Source organism: Nasonia vitripennis, chromosome 2, assembly GCF_009193385.2.
Source record: "Nasonia vitripennis strain AsymCx chromosome 2, Nvit_psr_1.1, whole genome shotgun sequence".
In the NCBI taxonomy this organism is placed as follows: Eukaryota; Metazoa; Arthropoda; class Insecta; order Hymenoptera; family Pteromalidae; genus Nasonia; species Nasonia vitripennis.
The window spans coordinates 8,951,854-8,972,743 of NC_045758.1; the positions used below are offsets into that span (position 1 = coordinate 8,951,854).

Genomic DNA, 20,890 nt, shown 5'->3' on the forward strand with positions numbered 1-20,890 from the left:
ATACTCGCAACTTGCCGCGTAAATTCCGAATTACAGCTGATATACATAAGCAGCAGGGGACGCAAATATTATCATGCAAATCCCCGTCTTTTTTCTTTCTCTCCCCCGCCTAGCTCTCGGGGGCAAAGATATATATACATACGCATAACCTACGATGCAGCGGTAGAGCAGTGTATGCGTATATGTACATATACAGGGGGGTTATGCCGAGGAGCGGCGACCTTGATTATAATCTGTTCTCTTATGCATTCTATTGTGCGCCTGCGGACGCGCGAGCCCCTGTGCGTATGCGCGAGTGCCGGCAAGCTTATACTCTGAAATACTAATCAACGGATTAGCGCGGGCTACCTCTCTTTCTCCTTCTCATTTTACTTGGAAAACACTCCGCCGGACATGTCCGAGCATATTCCAAGCAATTCAGCAGTCGGCAAAGCTCAGCAGCTTATGCAGTTATGTAAGGCCCCTCTGTTACTGCGCGAAGGATTGCGAAATGCAGGAGTTATGCGTTGCAGCAGCGCGAGGTTATTGTCGTATAAGGAAATTGCATCTCTCGGCGAGCTGCGCATAAAAAATCGACGTAAACACATCGTCCGAGAGAGAGAGAGAGAGAGAGACCTTTAGCCGAAATGCGTCGCTAGTGTGTTATTTTGCCGGGACGCCGCGAGGTACGCGCGCCTTTCTCGGCTGCTGCAGCTGCCGTAATTGGCAGTGAAAAATACAGCGCATTTGTATGATACTTGATGGCGGCACGCAATAACGTCTTTTGTTTATACATATAGTGCTGTTTTGCGAGGGATGCTAAGGGAAACTTTCTGCGTGTGTACGACTGCCCTAAATTTTCCGGAAGCTAAAATTGAAATGAATTAGCATCTTTTAGCTAGAAAAAAAAATACACAGCAACGTTTTCATTTTTCCCGCCAGCAGAGCTTTCCATTATTCGCGCCACATATGCGACCGAGCGTAATCACGCTCCGCTCCGCTGTCTGTACCTATATAGTAGCCTGCGCCGCGCGCATTATGTTTTCGGCCGTGCGTGCATCCGCCCACCTGCATATGAGCCGAAGCTTGCGCGCGGATATGTAGAATTATGAAAGCGAGAGCAGCGCCCCCTCGTATTCCATGCGGCCGGGCAAAAATGTAATTAACGCACGCCTGGCCGAATTGAAATCGCTCGCGATGTGTTGTTGTGTGTTTATGGATCCTTTATAATTCTCCCTACCACTCTCTCGTACGACAATTATTACGCGCCTAAGCCGATCACGCGTTGGCTGCTTTTTTCGCGATAGTTAATTGCCTGCGCTGCTCTCGGGGGTTTGAAAACAACGGAATTATTGGAAAAAGTTCGACGGCTCGATCTGTCGGTGTAATTATACCGGGCTTCGCGCGGCACTGTACGAGTTGTTGTATTACACTATATCTTGTTGTTTATTTTTTCAGATGCTTCGTTGTGCGGCGTGCGATATGGTGTGTGTATGGAAACGAACTTTACCGAGGTATAGTTAAGCGAGACTGAAAGGCTTGGTAAACTTGGGATTAATGGCAAAGTACGCTTCTTTAGATTGAGCAGTGTTGTTGTGATATACAGGTTGGAGCTTGGAAATTAAGCCCCAAGGGTCGCTCGCTGCGTTAATTTTGGATTAATCGAGAGTTTTATCTGAATATCTAAACTAATCCTACTGGCTAGTTATTTATTTATTAGGACTGATTTAAATTACGTGGCAGTAGGTTATGATTGACGTTGTAATGTATTATTGACTACGAGATTATTAATGACGGTTGACCTACCATTCTGCTCATTGATAATGTACTGTAAGAGAATGTTCGAAAAGTCTGGATGCTTGAATTTTGTCTTGCAACTTTCGGAATATAATAACTGATGATTATTGAAATTAATTAGGAGAGCTATGAATTATTGTGAATTTCGAATGTCCGTTATGATTTTTCCATGCTGTGGATTGTGCTGTAACGATAAAATGACGTACGTCGAATACTCTCTTCATATTTCATCGAAAATTGTTGTTAAAGGCTTTCATCAAGTTAATTTCCGCGAACTTGAAAAATATAAAAAAAAAGTTAATTACAATCATTATACCCGAGCAAGCGAACGGATACACCGACAAAAAAATACGAGTAAAAAATAATTTAAAATAAATTCGCGATTCTATATCGTATACGAGGTCTGAGCATATTTACTCTCTGCGCAGCAGCGTTGAGGACGGGCGGTAAAAACAACTGCGAGCCAACCCATGACGTCGACGCGTTTAATTAATCTGAAAACTCTCGCGGAATTGCCGAGCGAGATTAGCGGAATCGTACAGTCGTGTGGCAATTTTCAGTACAGGGACACGTGCAACATTGATTAAATCTCGATCCTCCGCGCGCATACGGTCAAATAAAAGAGACGGAAGCTCGCAACTGCAACGCGTAAGCCTCTATATTATACATATGACGAAGAGGAGAGTGCGCCTACGGCGAAAATCGGGTATAGAGCAATAAGCATTCCCAATTGAAAGGAAGAATCGCGTATAATGAAAGGCTGCCCGCGGAAAGGGGGCCAAAGCGAAGAGAGAGAGAGAGAGAGAGAGGAGAGAGAAAAGTCGAGAGAAAAGAACGAGGCTGCGGGGACACTGATAAGAATGAAATTTTAATTCGGCCTCATTCGAAATCAATATCCCCGCGGCCGGCGCTCCGTTCGCTACACTTATATAGACGTTAGCTCTGCAGCCGCCACTGTATGTGTGTGTCCGTTACGTCTGCCAAGGGTCCGCTCAGCGAACGAATGAAGGCATGCCCCAAAGGCTCGTCGCGATATATTCCACTCTTCTGCTAGCCTACATATCCGTCCCTAGAGATCTCTCCTCGTCCTTTCCGCGCGCGCCAGTCCGAAAAAAGCGGAAGAAAGAACATCTCAGCGCCGCCGTGCAGCAGCGAGAAAAAAAAGCAGCCGATGCCAGAAAGAGAGCTGCTCTCTCCCTCTGATACGCGTCGTCGTCGTCGCGTGTATCGATTGCGCGCGGACCGGTGAATTCTCTCCGCTTGGAGCAATTTTTTTTATTACAACACCGCGCGATCGAAATTTCAGCTCTTCGGAATATGACCACTAGAGTTTGATCACATTTTCATCAACGAGAGCCCAACAACAAGCGTTCGATGTGTAAATGTAGCCTGTATAGTATTTGCGGCGTGTGGAACAACTAGCAATGCTCGTGTAGGTGCACTTGATACCAAGCCGTCACCCGCTTAACAGCGATATCGCGCAAAGTTATACGACAGCGCGGTTTCGGTTCAACGTATTACTGACACTGTATTACCGTCGGCTCTGAAATTTCGTTGTTTCCAGGGCTGAAAAAGCGAATTATGGTTAAATTTTCGTTTAAAAAACTCAAACTACACACACGTTTCGCTGGACTGCACTGATGCGCGTTTACGAGTCGACTCTAACGCTGAAGAGACGATGCTCAACGGTTATATGGCGGCTTATACGCCTATAGCAAACTTCCAGCGCGAGCGCGCGGTTTCTGATAATTAAATTTCATCTCCTAGCCTGCTCTGGATTAAGTAGAAACTTGCGGCGGCGGCAAAAGTGCTAAACCACGCGAATTACGCGTGTCGGGCTTTGGAAACTTTTTCACTCTCGCGCCTCCGCTGCTGGCTCTCGACGTAATTTTAATAATTTTATTATTCATCGATGCATACAACTCGCGCTATGCTACTGCAGCGGACGCCTGTAGAGAGCATTCAATTTTACTCGGTTAATCTACGCTAATGTTATTGAACTTCAAATAAGCTCAACTTCGAGTTCCCTCTCCCTCTGCCTCATCTGCATACAGCAACGCTGCAGATATTTATACCGTGTACGGCCGTATAGTATACAAGTTCGAGCGCGAGCGCGCGGTGTTTTCATTAATTAGTCGGGCGACTGGCTCGTTTTCATCAATTATTGATGATAAGTGCTGGATTTTTCAGATTTCCCAGTATTCAATGCAGGACTGTCGAAATTTATCGATCGGCTGTAAAGTTGCTCGAAAATAAGCCGATTAATGTGTAATGCGGAGATGGAAAAATTGAAGAACCAGCATCGTTATCGTATTTAATAAGCTGCACACATGATCCATAATATGTGTTTTCTTTTTCATCAGTGAAAATAAATCCTCATCAGCCAGACGTGTAGTGCAGGGAGCGATAAATGAGGTGGATCCCATTATTTTTCGAAAATTAATGAAAGCTAGAAACACGCACTCCGAGAGCCGTCTCTCTTGCCGTGCATTATTTCGTAGCTGCAAGAATAAGGTGCGCAACTTCTCTCATCAGCGGCATGAATAAAAGAAAAGTCTCAAGGATAGCTTCGCCATTTTTATGCGTCGGAAATCAACTTGCCGGAGAAGCATATTTGTCTCTGTATAGTAGTAGCAGTAGTGCCATGTTTTGCTTCAGCTGAACATGATTTCGTGACTATATTTTATTTTTAAATAAAAAAAAGGTTCTCGCAGTTACAAGAAAATTTATAAAATTTATAAAAATATTGAAATCAACAACTCCGTGTATACCCTCTTCCCCATCCAGCAAGACACCTGCTGCGAGGGCAAGCGACAATAACGAACAACAACAACAACAACAACAACAACAATACGAACAGATCGAAAGTCAGTACAAACACCTCTGCAAAGGGTCCAGCACCACCGCACGGGTTTGACGCTGCATCGTCCCGCCGTCATGCAGCCTCCAGCGGGACGCGTTCGCGCGCATTTCCATAATTTGCATTGTCGTCGCGCTACACCGCTGATGCTGCGCGGCGCGCATTCGATAATTGTCCCGACCTATTTTCGGATGTAGCGTAGCAGCCGCCGCATCGCGCTGCTGAAAGTAAACGAGAAAGCTGACGCGTGTTGCGGTCGTCGCTTGGGAAAACAAGGGCGGGGGGGGGGGGGGGCGAAAGAAGAGTGCGAGAGATAGAGAAACATCCACAACTCGCAAACTTGCAGCTCACCCCTGTTGATGTCAATTTCGCGAATGGTACGCGGCGTGGATAGTTGAAAAACCGCTCGCAGCTCCTTTTCTGCGCAGATTCACCGCCGACGGCCGCCGAGGGAGAAGAAGAAGAATTCGCGCTCATACTGCTGCCGCTGCGCCACTGACCGTGTATAATAGTAATATTTTTTAAGCTCACCCGCTGCTGCTCGTCGACTCGAAATGACACACTTTGACGCGTGAGCACGCTTTTTATTACGCGAGCGCGGCTGGCAAAGGGAACCGGCAAAAAGAGGGGGGGGGGGGGGGGTACCCAGGGTACTCACCCATGGGTGAGTTGGTATAATCGCTGGGAGAGGGAGTGAGCTGGTAGCCGCACAGCTTACCTACTATCGTCATCTACACCTTACAATGTACTCTAAATAATCATGGAAAAAATACACAGTTTTCCTACTGACGATTCACTTCTCAAATCAATAATTCTCAGCGTGATTTTTTTCCATGTAAAGCTGCACGAGACAGCCAAACAAGGAAATTGAGATACTCTCTCGCAGTCGCGCTGTACACACACAACGCATATAAATAAAGTTCGATAGCCGATCCTCAAAACAATTATCGTAAAGAACGCGTGCAGCTGGCTATACCGTTGGAGCGTCGCGCTGGCTTTTCCAAAAATGTCGAAACACCTCTGCAGAAAACCATTAGAGCCAGAGAGGCCGATACGGCTCGCCAGAAGCGCGCCGCAGGCTCTACGAAGATACGCTCGGCGTTCGCGAGAGAGCAAAAATCCCTCGTCGCATTGTCAATAGCACACCAGCCCACACACACACACACACACACACACACACACGCGCACGCAGAAACGAAGAAGAATCGCCCGGGCTCTGCTGGGCTATCGGATCGGCGTGTAACTATTTTCGCATGGGGGATGCTTTTAGGGCCGCTCGCGCGCGCTCGATATCGCCTCTCCGCCGCACACATCCGCCTTCGAGTGTTTATACATGCGCGAGAGAGGTGCTTCATAAAAGATTCGAGACGTGACGGGCGCGGAATCGTTTGTGCGCTGATTCGGAATCGAGAAGCAAAGGGACACGTGCGCGCGCGTTATAAGAGATTCGCTGATGTATATAGACGGCTCTCGACGGCTGAATATTTCCTCCCACGCGCCGCCAGACGCACTTGCAGCCAATTACGCGGGCTCTTCATCTCGGCGGATCGCGCGCGCGCGCGCGTGGGAGTAGTCGACTTCTTACTCGAGAATACATTGACTCTTCGAGGAGAGCCGCGTGCGTGACGACAACGTGGGAAGGAAAACGAACGACGTCGCTTGCCTTGCTATATACATGGCGTGACGAGTATTGATTTTGCATTTTTTTTTGTCTTTGTTTTTTCTTTCGAGATTGCTGCAGTTTAATTAAGAGGCGAGTTGGAGAGAAGCTTGCATAATGAGAAGTTCGAATTTCGTCGTGAAGTTTATAATAAGCTATTAGCTATGGAAAATAATGAAAGTCGTTCTTCAGTCGATTGTGCTGCGGCGCGGATTAGCGCAAGTTTCTTCTTCGAGGACGGAATATTAGAGATTTTTTTAATTGCGAAATATTCCATTAGTCGGGAAATTGTCTGTTCGGGCGCGCGTGAAAAGTTTTTCTTTTTTTATAATTTCTGTGAAGATATATATCATTAAAATCTAATTGAAAAAGTCGTCGAGTTTTTCGACCAAGGTTTATTAATGAGGAAGTAGCATACGGTAATGAAAACAGTGCCGAAAACGATGTTACGCGCTAATGTAATTAAATGCGTTGGAATTATCATAACATGCGCTATAGGTATAATAACTCACGCTCGCTGTGTTTTATACATGTCTCGCAAAAAATTAAATAGTTTCAATTCAGAGTTGTGAACTAGTGATTTTATCGTCCACCATACGCAGCTCGATCTAGAAAATTAAAGCTCAAAAATCAAACTATAACTTGATAACCAGATACAACCACACATCCATCATACATAATTCCGCGAGTCACCAGTGATTGAACAAAGCCGCACGAGCAATCCACCACTGTCACGATGAACTATACGAGTCTCTCTCTCTCTCTCTCTCTCTCTCTCTCTCTCTCTCTCTCTCGCAGGCCTTTTAATCCTCTTATTTCAGACATAGGTATACGTGCTGGCGCGAGCCGGGGCGTTTAATGAAACTTTGATGGAGGATTTCTTTTACTACTCATTACCGCGAAGATTAACAGTATAGACTCGTATATACGAACGGCCTATATATATCTCGCTGCTGCAGCTCTCGTCCTTCTCTCTGCAGAGAGGAATAAACTGTCCCCTATATATATATATCTATACAAACTGCCGAGCGATATCCCATTACTACTTATACTATATGTACCAGCGTAAAACGACGAAACAGCCCGACAGTTTATATACGGCGCGCGTAAAAGCCTCTCTCGGCTCTGCACAGCCTTGCGCAATTATGCCGGCGATAGACAATCGCAATAAGACGCGTATAAATATCGATTGCAACGAGGTCTATACCTATACATCCATAAGCCGCCGCTGCCACGAGAGAACTCTTTCTCTCTCTCTCTCTCTCTCTCTCTCGCTACAGCACTTTTTAAGGCGTCCGCGCGAACGCGGCGCTCGTTTGTATTGGCCTGGAAAAAAAGCGGCGGCAGCTCGCCGCAAGAGAGAGAGAGAGAGAGAGAGAGAACTCGGCTGCCTATGCAATTTCGCCCCGGGCGCGGATTCGTTTTCCCATGAGCCGCCGCCACCGCCGCTTACACCGCCTCGAGCGTCCAATTTTTTTGCTCTCCGCTCGCGAGCTCCGACGAAAATTTTTCACGAAGGATGCTGCTCCGCTCGGTGCGCTCTCTTTTTAGGCCGCCCGCCGTCGAGAGGATCATGTGAGAGGCGTCCAAATGTGGATCGAAAATCAAACATCGCAACGCGCTGTGTGTTATTACTCTAGATTTTTTCCCTCCATTTTCCGGATGGACGCCACCGTCGCGCCTCAAGTGTAAGTGTAATCTCGCCCGAGCGGGTCTTGACGAGAATTCGGAGATGACGTACGCGATGAGATTTATTATATAAAAGTGCCTCGCGGCTAGAATTATTGCGCGGGATCTGTCTGTATCCGGTGTTTTTAGGATTAAGTGCAAGCGCTCTCGCGCCACTTTCTGCGCGACACCGGATATTTCGCCGCATCGAGTGCTAAGGCAGCTATATATCTCGCCGTCGTCGTCGTCGACGGAGAGGAGGAAAGCTGATATTATTAAATTTTCTAGTTGGATTACAAAAAAACGCTCGCGAAGTATTCCTTCTTACTTCTTTTCAATAGCCTTAACTACTCGTAAAACTAGGTCGACCAAGAGAAAGGACATGCTCTCGGAGAGCCGAGAGAGTGAGAGAGCAGTGTACTTCTACATCGACTCGATCAATTAGTTTGTTCCTTATTGACGTGGCTCTCCGTCTCTCTCTTTTTCGCAGATTTTTGCACCAGCGCTTATGCGATGAAATTGAAAATACATTTTCGACGATTTAACTCTGTGTAACTGAAGCGAGAATGTTTGTGTTCGACTTGCAAAAGTCATCTAAAAACGGTGACGTAAGAAATATTATACTTAACGCATGAAAAGAATCTTGCGTCACCGCTTTTGTACGTTCGCATACGTATACGCACACGTCCTGGGGGCAGATACGTTTATACGCGCCGCGAATAAATCAGCCAACTTTATATACAGGGGAAGAAGTTTACGTTGCAAAAAATTTTCTAATTATGTAGAAGAGGATACGAAAAATGAATCGGAAAAATGAAGGCGCCCGTATAGTAGTTCAGCCCTCGTGCGCGCCAGCGTCGAGGGATTTCGCGGGCAGAAGCCGAGAGGCGCATTATATCCATATAGAGTAGGGGTCCTTAATTTCTCGCCTCTCTCCCTTCTTTGCGAGCGAGAGGAATTTTTAATTTCCCGCGCCTCGTCGTCGTTGGCCGGAGGACGTCGCTCCCTGAAAATTCGATCGCGCTAATCAAGTGTGATCCCGCCTGGTATACATGTAGTAGTAAGCTACGGGGAAAATTTTCGCGCTCGGGAGCCACCTGTTATATATCCCAGAAAGGGCCAGTCATAGCTATAAACTTTTTTTCGAAGAAATTACGAGCAATTCCGAGCCTCTAACGAGCGGTGTCTCGCGGTACACGTCTGTTTCTACTGCAACAATACAAATAAGCGCGGAGAATCAAAGGCCAGCGCAGGCCGCATATGCTTACGACGCTGTCCGGTGCCCAGAGCAACGCAGACGTGGGAAATCAGGCTGGGGAGAGAGAAACTCGCTTCGATTAGGTCTCTCGTCAAGCCGGCGACGTGTATATAGTTTACACCCGGCTGCTGCTGCAGCACAGAGAGGAGAGTCCGGGGGGACAAGTGTATATACAGCTCGGCTTGAAACCGACGCGCAGACGCTCCGGGGGATGCGACGGCGATTCGCCGATGTACATCGCTGCTGCAGGTGCATACGTACGCACAGACACCGCACAGCCTCCTGTGTGTACACAGGGGGAAGGGGCGAAGGACTGCTGCCGCAGAGAGAGAGAGAGAGAGAGAGAGAGAGAGGGGATGCGAGTTTCGTAAGACGATACGCGCACGTGGTCGCGAAGGGAGAGAGAGAGAAGCTCTCGCGTCTATACGTGACGGCGCATATAGGCTCGTCGCTCAGACCGGCGCGGCGGACAGCCGAGAGAGAGAAAACTGGAAGAGCGCCAAAGCGCAGCTTTCGACGTTTGAAAATATAACGCTGCTCTGCCTCCGCTGGACACACGGTTTGCAGCTGAAATAAGAGAGACAGCTGCGTATCTTTCTCTCTCTCTCTCTCTCTGTACGTCGCATTGCTTTTTTCGCCCTCTCCCTGCGCAATGGCTCTTCTGTTTCTCCGCTATACCTCGATGTTTACACGCGCTGCCTCGAATTTTTGTTGTCGCAAGCCCAGCTTATACAATCAGTGGTTAGCTCCTCGCTCCGGCCAGACGAGCGCGCGACATTTTTTCCGCGTCAATCCGACGACGAAGACTCGATTATAGAAGCGCGAGCGCGCGCTTGGAATTCATTAAATCCACACGGCCGGAAATGAAGCCAGAGACTGCGACGACGTCGTTATTCCTCATCGCTTCCAGTTATTCGCATGCTCCGAATAAATCGAGTAATTTAAATAAGTCTCTCTCTTGCTCGCTCCGCCAGAGCTCATCTCTCTCGCGTGCGAATATTCCAGGCATTTTAGCTTCGGAGAGCTGTCTAATTCCAGCCGAGCAATATAACTTATATAACCCCCATAGAGAACGCCTAGTATTATATACGTTTGTTCAGACTCGCTGTTGGTGCTCTCAACCTCTCTCTACTACTGCTGCAGAGGCCACGTGCCAATCGAACGCCAGAAACCCTCTTTTATCATCTCTTTTCCCGCGCGTCCTTACCTTCTCCCTTTGCGGCAGCATACGTATACCCGCGTCTCTGATGTTTATCTTGGCTTTGAAGACGCGTCGATTGAATTTTCCGTCGTGTGTCGCGTGGTAAAATATTTATGAGCAACAGGGATATTTAATTACAGGTTGTCGCGGCCAGTGCACTTTTACGTCTCTCCTCGCGCAGCAGCAGCAGCAGCAGCAGCTCTCATGAATAATGCTAGTCTATATAGGCGCTGAGCCAGCGTATCGGCGCTGATTTTCATCATCTTTTGCGCGCGGCAAAAGAGTTATAGTAGAGTAAAGCTCTTACGCGTGTACAGGGCTTTTGAGAGGCTGACACGTGCTTTGCTTTGTATAGAGCGCGAGCCGTACGTCTATAAATATATAGAGGGTATAATTTACGGAGTCGAGCGCGAGATTCGAGAATGAACGAGTTAATTCCCTCACGGTGGCTAATGTATTTTCCAACGATATTTTTTTTCTAACGGAAAAACCCATCTCGTTAAGTTATAATCTCACGAGTATTCCACTTCGATATCGTATCGCAGCTCTTTGCTTTTACAGAGAGTAGCAGTAGCAGCTCTCGAAGCGCAAAGTTACGCTGCAGCAGCAGCTGGGGAAGAAAAAAATCGCGAACCAACAGTTCCAGCGCGGCAGCCTTCGAGAAAACTAATTGTTAGCAAGTTCATAATCGCAAAGTTTGCAAACAAATGCCGAAGCCCGTAAGTTCTCTCTCAGCAAGCGTCAAGCTTCAGCCGAAGAAAAATAAGCCATATACACACTGTCATTCTTTCTAATGGAAGTTCGCCTAGAGAGTAGTCGCTCTATATACATATACCGTTAGAATTTACCGAGAAATTCGCTAAGAGGGATATTCGAGCCATTAGCGTTAGAGAGAGAGAGAGAGAGAGAAGCAGATTTTGATGGTAAGAAGCTTCGCATCTCGCATTTATTTCTTTTTAATCAACACAAGTGTTGCGCAAGCTGCATATCACAGAGGCTGGCAACAGCTCCATCGAAAACGCGGAGAAGACGTTTAATCTATAATAAGTATCCCTCGTTATATCTTCGAGGGCGCGTTATCGTTCTCTCCTCTTTATCTAGACTTGAGCACGCATCTCTCTTATCACATACAGTGGAGGAGTATCGAAGGCGAACTTTTTCCCGTTATTTTTTGCGCTCACCGCTCGCGAAGACGATGACAAGGGTCGAATCGACGGGACGAGATAGAGCGCGCGACGACCAAGTCCACGCGAAAATTGTAAATGTGTATGGGTATACAATTTTGCGAGAGAGCGCGGTAAGTAGAGAGAGAGAGAGAGGAGGCTCTTCAAACTTTTTCATCTTAAAACACAAGAAAGTTGAATATTCTTCGAAAAGCATCGTGCGAAAGCCTCAGCAGGTATCTATACGTATAGTATAACACAGTAGCGTTGCCTACCACAGTAGTTGAATACCTTTTGTCTTTTACGCTGCTGCAGCTGCTTGACGAAATTTTTTCCCAACGGCGTAACTTATATAGCTTACTTCTCTTTTTTTCTCTCTCTCTCTCTCTCTTGAGGGATCTTTGAAAGTGAATCATTCGGGTTCTATTAGTAGAAGGATTGAGAGGTCCTTCGTGAACGAGGGAAATTTTAAAGTAACCACCTTCTTTCACTCGCCAAGTTTTTCCAGGAGAGCTTCGCTCGCTTCGGGCGCTATTTCTTTTCTGGAATCGCGTAATTTTTTCACCGAGATGAAGAATCGGACTTTATGGTCAGCCCCGCGATGTTCTTTAAGCGTGAGGTAATAATTCACGCAGCTGAGACAACTCGGTTGGAGAGAGGTTTTATAAAATCGGAGAAGTTTTCTTTATCCCGAAATTATTTAAAATTGAATCGCGAGATTATTTCAAAACAGTTGAATTTCTCAGAAGTAAAACCAGGCCAGCAAAGCGAAACGCTCACGCCGTTACTGCAAGAATCGTCTGGAAGATCCGGAGAGAAAATCGTAAGCTTTGTTTACAAATGACTTTTGCCCGGAAAATAAGGATCGAAAGCATAGCGCCAATTTAGCTGAAAGTTCTCTCTCCGGCGCAGCAGCGCCGCACACACACACACACACACGCTTATACGAGAGGGAGGGAGTCACGCAGAGTTATACTCGAAAAGTTTAAATGCATATCGCATAGGTTGGCTGCTCTCCTCTCTTCTCGGCCCATTGTCTATAAAAACAGCCGAGCGCTGTGAATGCTCGAGACGCGGAAAACGGCCTTCTGCCTTTGCAAGCCATCTTGCTACGCTCTCTCTCTCTCTCTCTCTCTCTCTCTCTCTCTCTCTCTCTCTCTCTCTCTCTCTCTCTCGCTCTACTGGAAAGCAAGAGAATCGTAGGAAGGGATTTTGAATAAATTTTCGTAGCAACAGGGCCACCGAGACAAAAATGACACGACCCTCGCTTTTATCGCACAGACTCAGCGATTTTCCCAGCTTTCTTTCCACGCTCGACTATGTGCCCCTTCTCACTTTTCTTTTTTGTGACTATTCTTTTCCCCCCTCGTGCTATACATTTTTCGCCCGCAATCATCGACGGAAGCTCGGATTATTCAAATTTAATTACTTTATTCTTCGCACTTTTCTCTCATCCTCGACCTCGTGAGCGAAATTTGGCGAGCAGATATGGCCACTTCTTCTTTTTTATGAGATATTATGTTTTATAAAAATGTATGTAATATTTTCCAATCAAAGTGTACATCGGATTATAGGTTTAACTTACAGGTTTTTGTTTTTAAAGATAAAATATATACATCTATATCAAAATGTCAAATTAAAAAAGTGCGCTGACCATTCGATCGCATTCCACGAATTTCCCCATGTGCAGGATAATCTAATGAAGCGAAAAAAATTGTCCGGATAGGTACGATCTCGAACGGATTCATAAGTGCATAGCTAAAGCTATGGAAAATTCAAATTCGATTTTTTTTTTCAAATTGAGCGTGTGCTTTCATCAATCAGGCGATAGTTATATGATATTGGATATAATTCTCAATTTAGATCGAATGTCACACGCATTTTTATAGCTTTTTTAATGTATCCTCTTTTCAAAAATACATATCCCAAAGTATACTATTGCCACATTATAATGCTAAAAGTAAAAGTTATTAGGATTGCGACGCAGTCGTAGCCCACTAGTATATCAATCGTCGAAGTACTTTCAGCAGAAACTTTTGCATTTTCAATTACTTGATGTTTTGCTGCATCGACGCAGTCAAACTTTAAAATGTATTTCACTAGCCAAGCAGACCGTAGGGATATAAAGGTCACTCAACCAGTATTACGCGTGTGTAAAATTACGCTTCCAGACAGTCTATGCTACGTGACTGGAATTTTTTTCACCCGGCAAGGATTTCTCAAAAATTCAATTTAGATCGTGGTGAGAATAACATTTAACGAGGCAATGAAGCAAATTACAATAGAAAACTTTAACGATGTGTTAATATTTTATGTTGCCCCCTAAACTCGCATCGGAATAAATTTCAATTTGTGTTTCAATGCGCCTTCGTTATGAATGCAACGAACCTGCAGGTTTTAAAGTGTGCTTAATTAAAAGACGTATTATAAAAATATTAACCGATCAAATTATTATTTTATTTATAGCGAGATCTATATGCAAGAATACCCTATAGAGTTGAAGCATTTCAATTTCGCTCGACGGATGCTGCTATTAGCGCATCGTGCGATTATCGTTTTATAACCTTATTTATGATGTATAACGCGTGTTTTTATATTTCCCTCATAAGCTCGATGTTATATCCTATAAAGGGGGACTTGATCATTCGAGATGACTTGATTACACGACATCGTTAATTCCAACGTTTCATTATGTCCAATATACGAACATTCATATTACGTTAACAGTTTTTTTTTCTTTTATCACATGAAAAACTGTCGGATATTTTATATTTCATCGAGTGAAAAAGAATCTCTTTTGTTTCAAGTTTTTCGTGCCGCTGCTTTATAAAAAAACTCCTTATTTGTATCCGTCCTCTTTTCAGCGCGACTCGGTAAACAAGGTCGACTTTTGAATCGGAAAGGAACCACATCGCGTCTTTGAGCTGAATAGGTATTGCCTACTCTCGTTATCGTTCGATTTAAGCGCGTTTACTCTCGTCGGGCATCGACGAGCGACTTTTACTGATACGCCGCACTGGCCGGCCCGCTCGCGTTGCAAAACTTTGGCAATTTTAATTAATTGAAGGGCTGAAAGTTTGGACGGTGTATTCAGCAAGCTCGTTTGTAAAATGCCACCTTCGACGCTTTATAAAATTTAACGATTACCTCTCGTGCGAGAAAGCGCCGAGAAACTTTTAATTTCCCGGAAAAAAACGACCCCTATATAGGAATGCGTATACCCCCTCTCGGAAAATGCTTGTTTGATTTGCAAAGTTTGTTCGGGCCGAATAAAATAATTTTCGTCGCATTACTGTGTTTCAACTTCTTCTCGAATTTGAAGAGAGCGGCATCCAATTAGGCTTCAACAAGTTTTCGCTCTGTCCCTGCTAATTTTGATTGCGGTTGATATTTGTTCATTTTCCCGCGCGTTTCATCCGGGTTTATGAAAAACAAATTTACTTTCCGACAATCTGCATAATTTTTCCGTGTTCTTTGTAATATTCCAAAACACAATTAAAATGATTGATCTCATCGGTTTGCAGTGACGCATTAATTTATTTCGAATAAACTCGCAATACTTGCAAAAAATCTTGTCGATATTTGCTGGAAAATCAAATCAACGAAAATGATATCGAATGGATTTTAATAGAAGAAAATAAAACGCGAAATGTATGCAAATGCTTGCGATCAATCTTAGCTACGGCGAAATTAAATTAACGAGGAATGAACGTCATTTAAAACACTGCCCTTTTGATTTGATATCGACGTTCAATCAAACGCGCGAGCGAACTATAACCGAGAACTGCATCGATAGGTTTAATAAGTGTACATCGTTCGCTCGCGAGCTACTCGACTGCTTCCATTATGAAAAATGTCGACACGTTTTTTTTTCTGACGTTCGCACCAGTACACACCCCGAGACACGTTTTCCCGGCGAAAGTGAAAACCCCTCGTGCGCATAGAGCTCAAAGAAAAACAAAGCTCTCTAGTATGCAGCACAGTAAAGCAGCGAGGTAAAACACGTAGTTTATAAACTGATTGCACGTGGGTAACAGAGCAAAGTAAATCAAGATACGGAACGCGGGGATGAAAAAGGGTCGGGGTCTCCCTCTCTCTCTATCCCTAAATGAAAAAGTCGATGTGAAGTCGAACGGGCAAGAGAGGAAGCGAAAACAACGGGAAGAAAATGGATTGAATATCGAGCGGAAGCGCTTCCCACTCTCTCTCTCTCTCTCTCCCTCGGTATACCGGTGTTACTTTAATTGGTACAAATAGTCATCCCCTCATTAGCTCTCGAATTTCCTCACATCCGTACGTGTTCGCGGGTCAATGTTTGCGCGCTGCAGCCTGTAAGTACACTCGTATAGGAAGCGAAGTTCTACAATACGCGTAAAACACGAGTAACAGCGCGTGAAGAATGCCGCATAATTCAGTGCGCCGCAAGTGTCGCCGATAAATAGAGTCTAAACTACTGCTAAGGTTTCGCATTCAAGTCTCGTTATACGCCGTTCTCGTGGATATAGCGGGCCGCTAATGACGTTAACGGAGCTACTGGGCTACGATAAATTAGCTCGAATACGCATTAGTAAATAAAGCATCCCTCCCCCGTTCCGCGTCACCTCTTCTCCGCTTTAAAGCGTATATAACGCGAGTTGTGCGTATATTTATAGTCGCTCGAACGAGCCGTATATATTAAAACGGTCTATATATCCTGTTGTACCGCTGTTTTCTCTCTCTCTCTCTCTCTCCAAGAAGCAGGGCGACGCGAAACTAGTTCTCTCTTTTTTCTCGCGCGCGCTTGCGGGCCGAATTACATTCGGCAAAACAGTCGAGTATGACGCGGGCGCGCGTTGACTTTCTTTCGCGAAATTTCTCGCGACCACAGTGATCCGAAAAAAGGTCGTTTATTACACGGCGGCGCAGCTCTGGATTCTACACTTCGCGCCGCCACAACACGTCGGAGTTGGCGCGAGAACGGCGATTGAGAAGCTCGAAAAGGTAATCTTACTTTTTTTCCTCGCGCCGCAGAGACAGTCCAAGAAGTGATCCGTGTGCGGCAACGGCGAATCAGTGGAACGACGCGAGGAGAAGCGGCGTCCCGCGACGACGCTGGGCTGCTGTCCTCGGTCTCTGCATCGCTCTTGTCGGCGACGTCGACGTCGACGACGATGATGCACCTTATGACAAGAATCGCCGGTGGGTGAGTCGTTGACGAGAAGTGAGGAACAAAAAAATTTCAAAGGCGCCGCACGCAGCGAGGACACACGACGAGAGAAAAGAGAACACTGTCACGCTGCGCGCGAGATTTAGAAACGGAGTTTAAGTATAGAAGAGGAGAGAGCCGGCGGCGCGCACACGTGAAACGGGGATAAAATCAGAGCAGCTCGATCGACTACTGACCGGAGCGAGAGCAGTCGCACGACTGAAGGTTTCACTCGCGGCGTCGCGCGCGCTCTCTTCCCTTTCTCTCTCTCTCTCTCGCTCTCTCTCTCTCTCTCTCTCTCGCTCGCTCGCGCGCTCTCCGTGTGTTCCGCGCGTGCGGAGAGCGAGACGGAGATAGATGGCCACAAAGAGTGAGAGAGAGAGGGAATTCGCAGTATAGCATCCCCGGCTGCTGCCGCTGCGGCTTATTCCCTCTCTCTCTCTCCTTCTTTCGCGGAAAGCCCTTCGCCGCGCGGCGGCCGCTCACTTTTTTCTCTCCCTTGTGCAGAGAGAGAGAGAGAGAGAGAGCAGCTCCTTTTCTTTTCTATCGCCACGCGCGCGCAACAGCCAACAACACGCAATGTCGCCCGGCGCTGCTTCCTTTTTTCGCGCCCTTAATTCCGAGATACCCGCCCGCTCTCTTTCGGCCGTTGTTTCCCTCTCGGTGTCTTCCTCTGTACTGCCACTACCTAGAACTATAGCTAGTGGAAGTCTCTATAGCTTCTGTGCAGTAGCGGCACCGTAACCGCACACCGGAAGCGTCGCACTTGTCACATATGTTTACTCCTCTCTCTCTCTCTCTCTCTCTCTCTCTCTCTCTCTCTCTCTCTCTCTCTCTCTCTCTCTCTCTCTCTCTCTCTCTCTCTCTCTCTCTGACGCTAAGGTCAAACTTTCTCTTTCTCTCTCGGCTGTTTTTTTCTCTCCCTCGCTTTGTCTCGACATTACGGTTGGTGCGTGCGCGTTTTCTCTCGCTCTTTTGTCGATTGTCTAATTGCTTTGACGTTTTTTATTGCTCGCGTGAACGACTTGTGCCCGCGTGGATATTGAATATGAAGATGAATTGCAGTCGGTATATTTAGTGCTTTCAGAAAGGGTAAGTCAAGTTCTTTTGTACTTTTCAAGAAACAAGACAACAGATTTTACTTTTCGTATATTACTTTTATGTTTAAAAATTGTAGCCTGGTGTACATGGGTAAATGATGTACGATGCAAAACAATCTTATAAGAATGTTTTTTAACGAGCTTGTTATACGTTCTTTTGTAGCGAGACTTGAAGCGCTCATTAACAAAGTATTCTATACCGTGTAATGGAATTAACATTGATAAAAAAACCGTATAATAATGATAAATAAAAACAAAAAAAAATCAGTAATCGCAGTAAACTGCATCGCTAATAACAGTGACCATTATCCCGGAGATTTCGATCGTCAACGCATCCGCACGTTTTTTTCGGCGAAGCGTAGCAAAACTGCTCGCATCCTCCGTTATTCTTGCCGCACGAATTCTTATCGTCCGGTGCGCGAAGAGTCAAATCGACGATTTTTATAGCCGATACCGGCTCGCTCAAATCGGATCCAGATCGCGGTATGACTCGTTGAAAATCTTTGCCCGTAGCCTTGTTACCGCGCCAGATGCTCAAGTCGTTGCTCAGAAACATCCAGTCCTTGTACACGGAAATGGTTCTAGCGTTTGACACAGTCATTACGTGAACGTAGTTTTCGTCGGTGCCGTCGAATCCGACGTTCCTGATTCTCGTCTCAAGGCCACTTCGATGAATCCAGTAAAATCGTTTTTCCTCGTGATCGATCGCGAGGATTCTGTACTGATGAACGTAATCGATGTTTTTGCTGTCCATCTTGAGCCTTGTGCCGTTCAGTGTCGTCCGATAGATGGATCTGAAGAAGCTTTCTTCGGCGGAGAAGAAAACGTTGCCCTCGGAAGCGTCGATTACCGTGCCGTAAGGACAGCCTTTGAGTCCGAAGCCGTCGCGGTAGGTGAAAGACCTCACGGTGCGCTTGAATTTGTTAGTCTCTCTGACGTTCATCGCGTGCAGAAAGTGGGTGTTATTAGAGAATTTCGAGCAGTTGGAGTAATACAAATTCATCGATAACCAATCGAATGCCAGATCCTCGATGTAATGAAAGCTGCTGGCTGTCAGGAGGATCGTCTGATTGGATGGATGCCTCAAGTTCATCTGGTAAACGTGGACGTCGTCACTAACGTAGAAGACGTCATTGTGCGGGTCGTAATCGAAATCGACTGTTCCCTTCTTGTTGAGGGATTTCGTATTCAACGCTGTTGGAAAAAAGACCTCCGTGAAGGTATCTTTTTGGAAATTGAGGATTCGTCCTCTCACGGTACTTCCGAGAACGTAGAGCAGGAATTCTTTCACGGGCTGACAACTTCTCGGATCCGAACGCGATTCCCAGCCCACGTGGCAAGCGCAACTGCGTCCTGCGTTAAATTCCGACGATAAGAGGCACATGTGCTGACAAATATTCTTGTGGCGGATGCAAGGGTTCGAAACATCGAAGTTTCCTCTATGCGAGAGAGATTTGACGGATGTGGCGTTGGCGAGTCCGATCGATTGAATTTGATGAGATTGACAAGTCGTGTCGTTCGTTTGAATTCGACAAGACCACAGAGTTGCATTGTGAACGCCGTTGCTCGGCCACAGCCAGAACAGCTGATCGTCGGATACGGTTAAACTGATTATGAAGATTTGATCTTTGAAAATATGTGCCCGGTTCAAACCAAGATAGTCCGAGCGTAAAATGGTATTGTAATCGTTGATCCAATAAATCATCTTATTCTTGTGATCAAGCGTCATCGCAGAGATGTACTTAGAGTATCGAATCAGTTCGATTAGAGATGTGCCATCCATGTTCAAACGGAGAATCTGCAAATTAAACATATTTCACATGAGTTGATGTTACTTTCATACGGAATCACGTGCAGTATTTACCGATTCTGTAGGTTGTAAAATGAACATCAATCCTTTCGTAGCATCCAAAAGGATATCGTGTGGCTGTTTTAGGTCCGTCAGCAATATACCGTACTGTTTAGTCTTCAAATCAATGACAATAGCTGTTCCAGTCGTTTTATCGATGGCGTACAATTTTTCGGTGAAGTGATCCACTTCCATCGCTTGAACCTTGAACCTCGGATTATCAAAAATAACTTCGGCATTTTTGTATGCTACATCCCCATTTTCATTGTTCACAGATACGATTTTCGAAGCGTTGGGCTCGCTCCAAAATGTCGTATCCTTGTACAAGTCGAAGGAGCCTATAATTTTGTCAGTCCTCAGAATGCGTTTGGTGCTTTTGTCTTTGGGATCGTATCTCACGAGGCTATAACCATCGCTTATTATCACTCCAGATGAAACGTATTCCGCTGCCTGTTTGTCCTTGTTGGCGATGTCTATAATTATTATTAATCCATATATAAAATAAAAGAGTCATCAATTTGCTGCTATTTTATTAAATTTATATAATTAAAAACAAAGTAATATGTAAAAAAAAAACTATAAACTCACTTCCTTTTTTAGTGGCGGTCGTAGCGATAATAATAATTATTATAATAATCACTGCCACACACAATGCTACGTGCCAGGGCTTAACGTATTTCCTGAAGGATCGTTTTGGCACATATAATTTATCCGAGAACGACTCGCACACGAATTGATCTCCATCCATCTTTGTTTCGGCTTCGGTATCTGTCGTTAAACATTTAAAGCACAAAATTTTATTTCAATTGAAAAAACCCTTGAAAATCACTTGTTTTAAAAAATAAGCAAATAACTACAAATTACGTCATTTATAAACTAAACGCAATTTTAAGATTTCATGCTCTACAAACGTTGTATGTACCACTGTGCGTTGAAACGTCAACGGTATCCCAGCACTCATCTCGATTCATAATATTGATCAAATAAACTAAATAAATTCAAAAGCAAGCACGAGTCGTTGCGCGCAAAGGCGACACGAGATACTGCAGCGGGTTGGACGAGTCGCATCAGAGCTGGGTATTCATCTTGGACCATAGTGACAACATCGTTTTGAATATCGCCTTGATATTTTAATCCCGATAAGAGCGTTTCCGCTGCAACCCAGAACTG

At 45.5% G+C, this 20,890-nt stretch overlaps 2 protein-coding genes across 6 annotated transcripts in view; both read right to left on the reverse strand.

Annotated features, from left to right (window-relative positions):
• Positions 1 to 17,005, reverse strand: part of LOC100117883 — a 63,147-nt gene extending 46,142 nt beyond the window's left edge. For all 4 annotated transcript variants that reach the window (XM_031922881.1, XM_031922880.1, XM_008209791.3 and 1 more), the window contains exon 1: positions 16,577 to 17,005. The gene's annotated coding sequence lies outside the window, so the exon portion shown is untranslated. The remainder of the gene's footprint in view (positions 1 to 16,576) is intronic.
• A 902-nt stretch (positions 17,006 to 17,907) lies between these two features.
• Positions 17,908 to 20,799, reverse strand: LOC100678306 (low-density lipoprotein receptor-related protein 2). 2 transcript variants are annotated; one of them, XM_003426734.3, is made up of 4 exons: positions 20,643 to 20,799; positions 20,309 to 20,488; positions 19,736 to 20,193; positions 17,908 to 19,669 (listed from the first exon to the last, which is right to left on the reverse strand). In XM_003426734.3, exons 1-4 carry the CDS (start codon positions 20,689 to 20,691, stop codon positions 18,161 to 18,163), a joined length of 2,196 nt encoding a protein of 731 aa, XP_003426782.1. In that variant the 5' UTR covers positions 20,692 to 20,799; the 3' UTR covers positions 17,908 to 18,160. The 2 variants fall into 2 exon arrangements, with proteins under 2 accessions (XP_003426782.1, XP_031778826.1); XM_031922966.1 differs by having other exon boundaries at positions 20,585 to 20,773.
• Positions 20,800 to 20,890: the final 91 nt, after the last annotated feature.

Coding starts and splice junctions, on each gene's coding strand:
- LOC100678306 (XM_003426734.3), bottom strand. CDS start 20,691: ATGAATCGAGATGAGTGCTGGGATACCGTTGACGTTTCAACGCACAGT. Junction 20,489..20,642: donor TGACGTTTCAACGCACAGTG/GTACATACAACG, acceptor GTTTAACGACAG/ATACCGAAGCCGAAACAAAG. Junction 20,194..20,308: donor GACCGCCACTAAAAAAGGAA/GTGAGTTTATAG, acceptor TAATAATTATAG/ACATCGCCAACAAGGACAAA.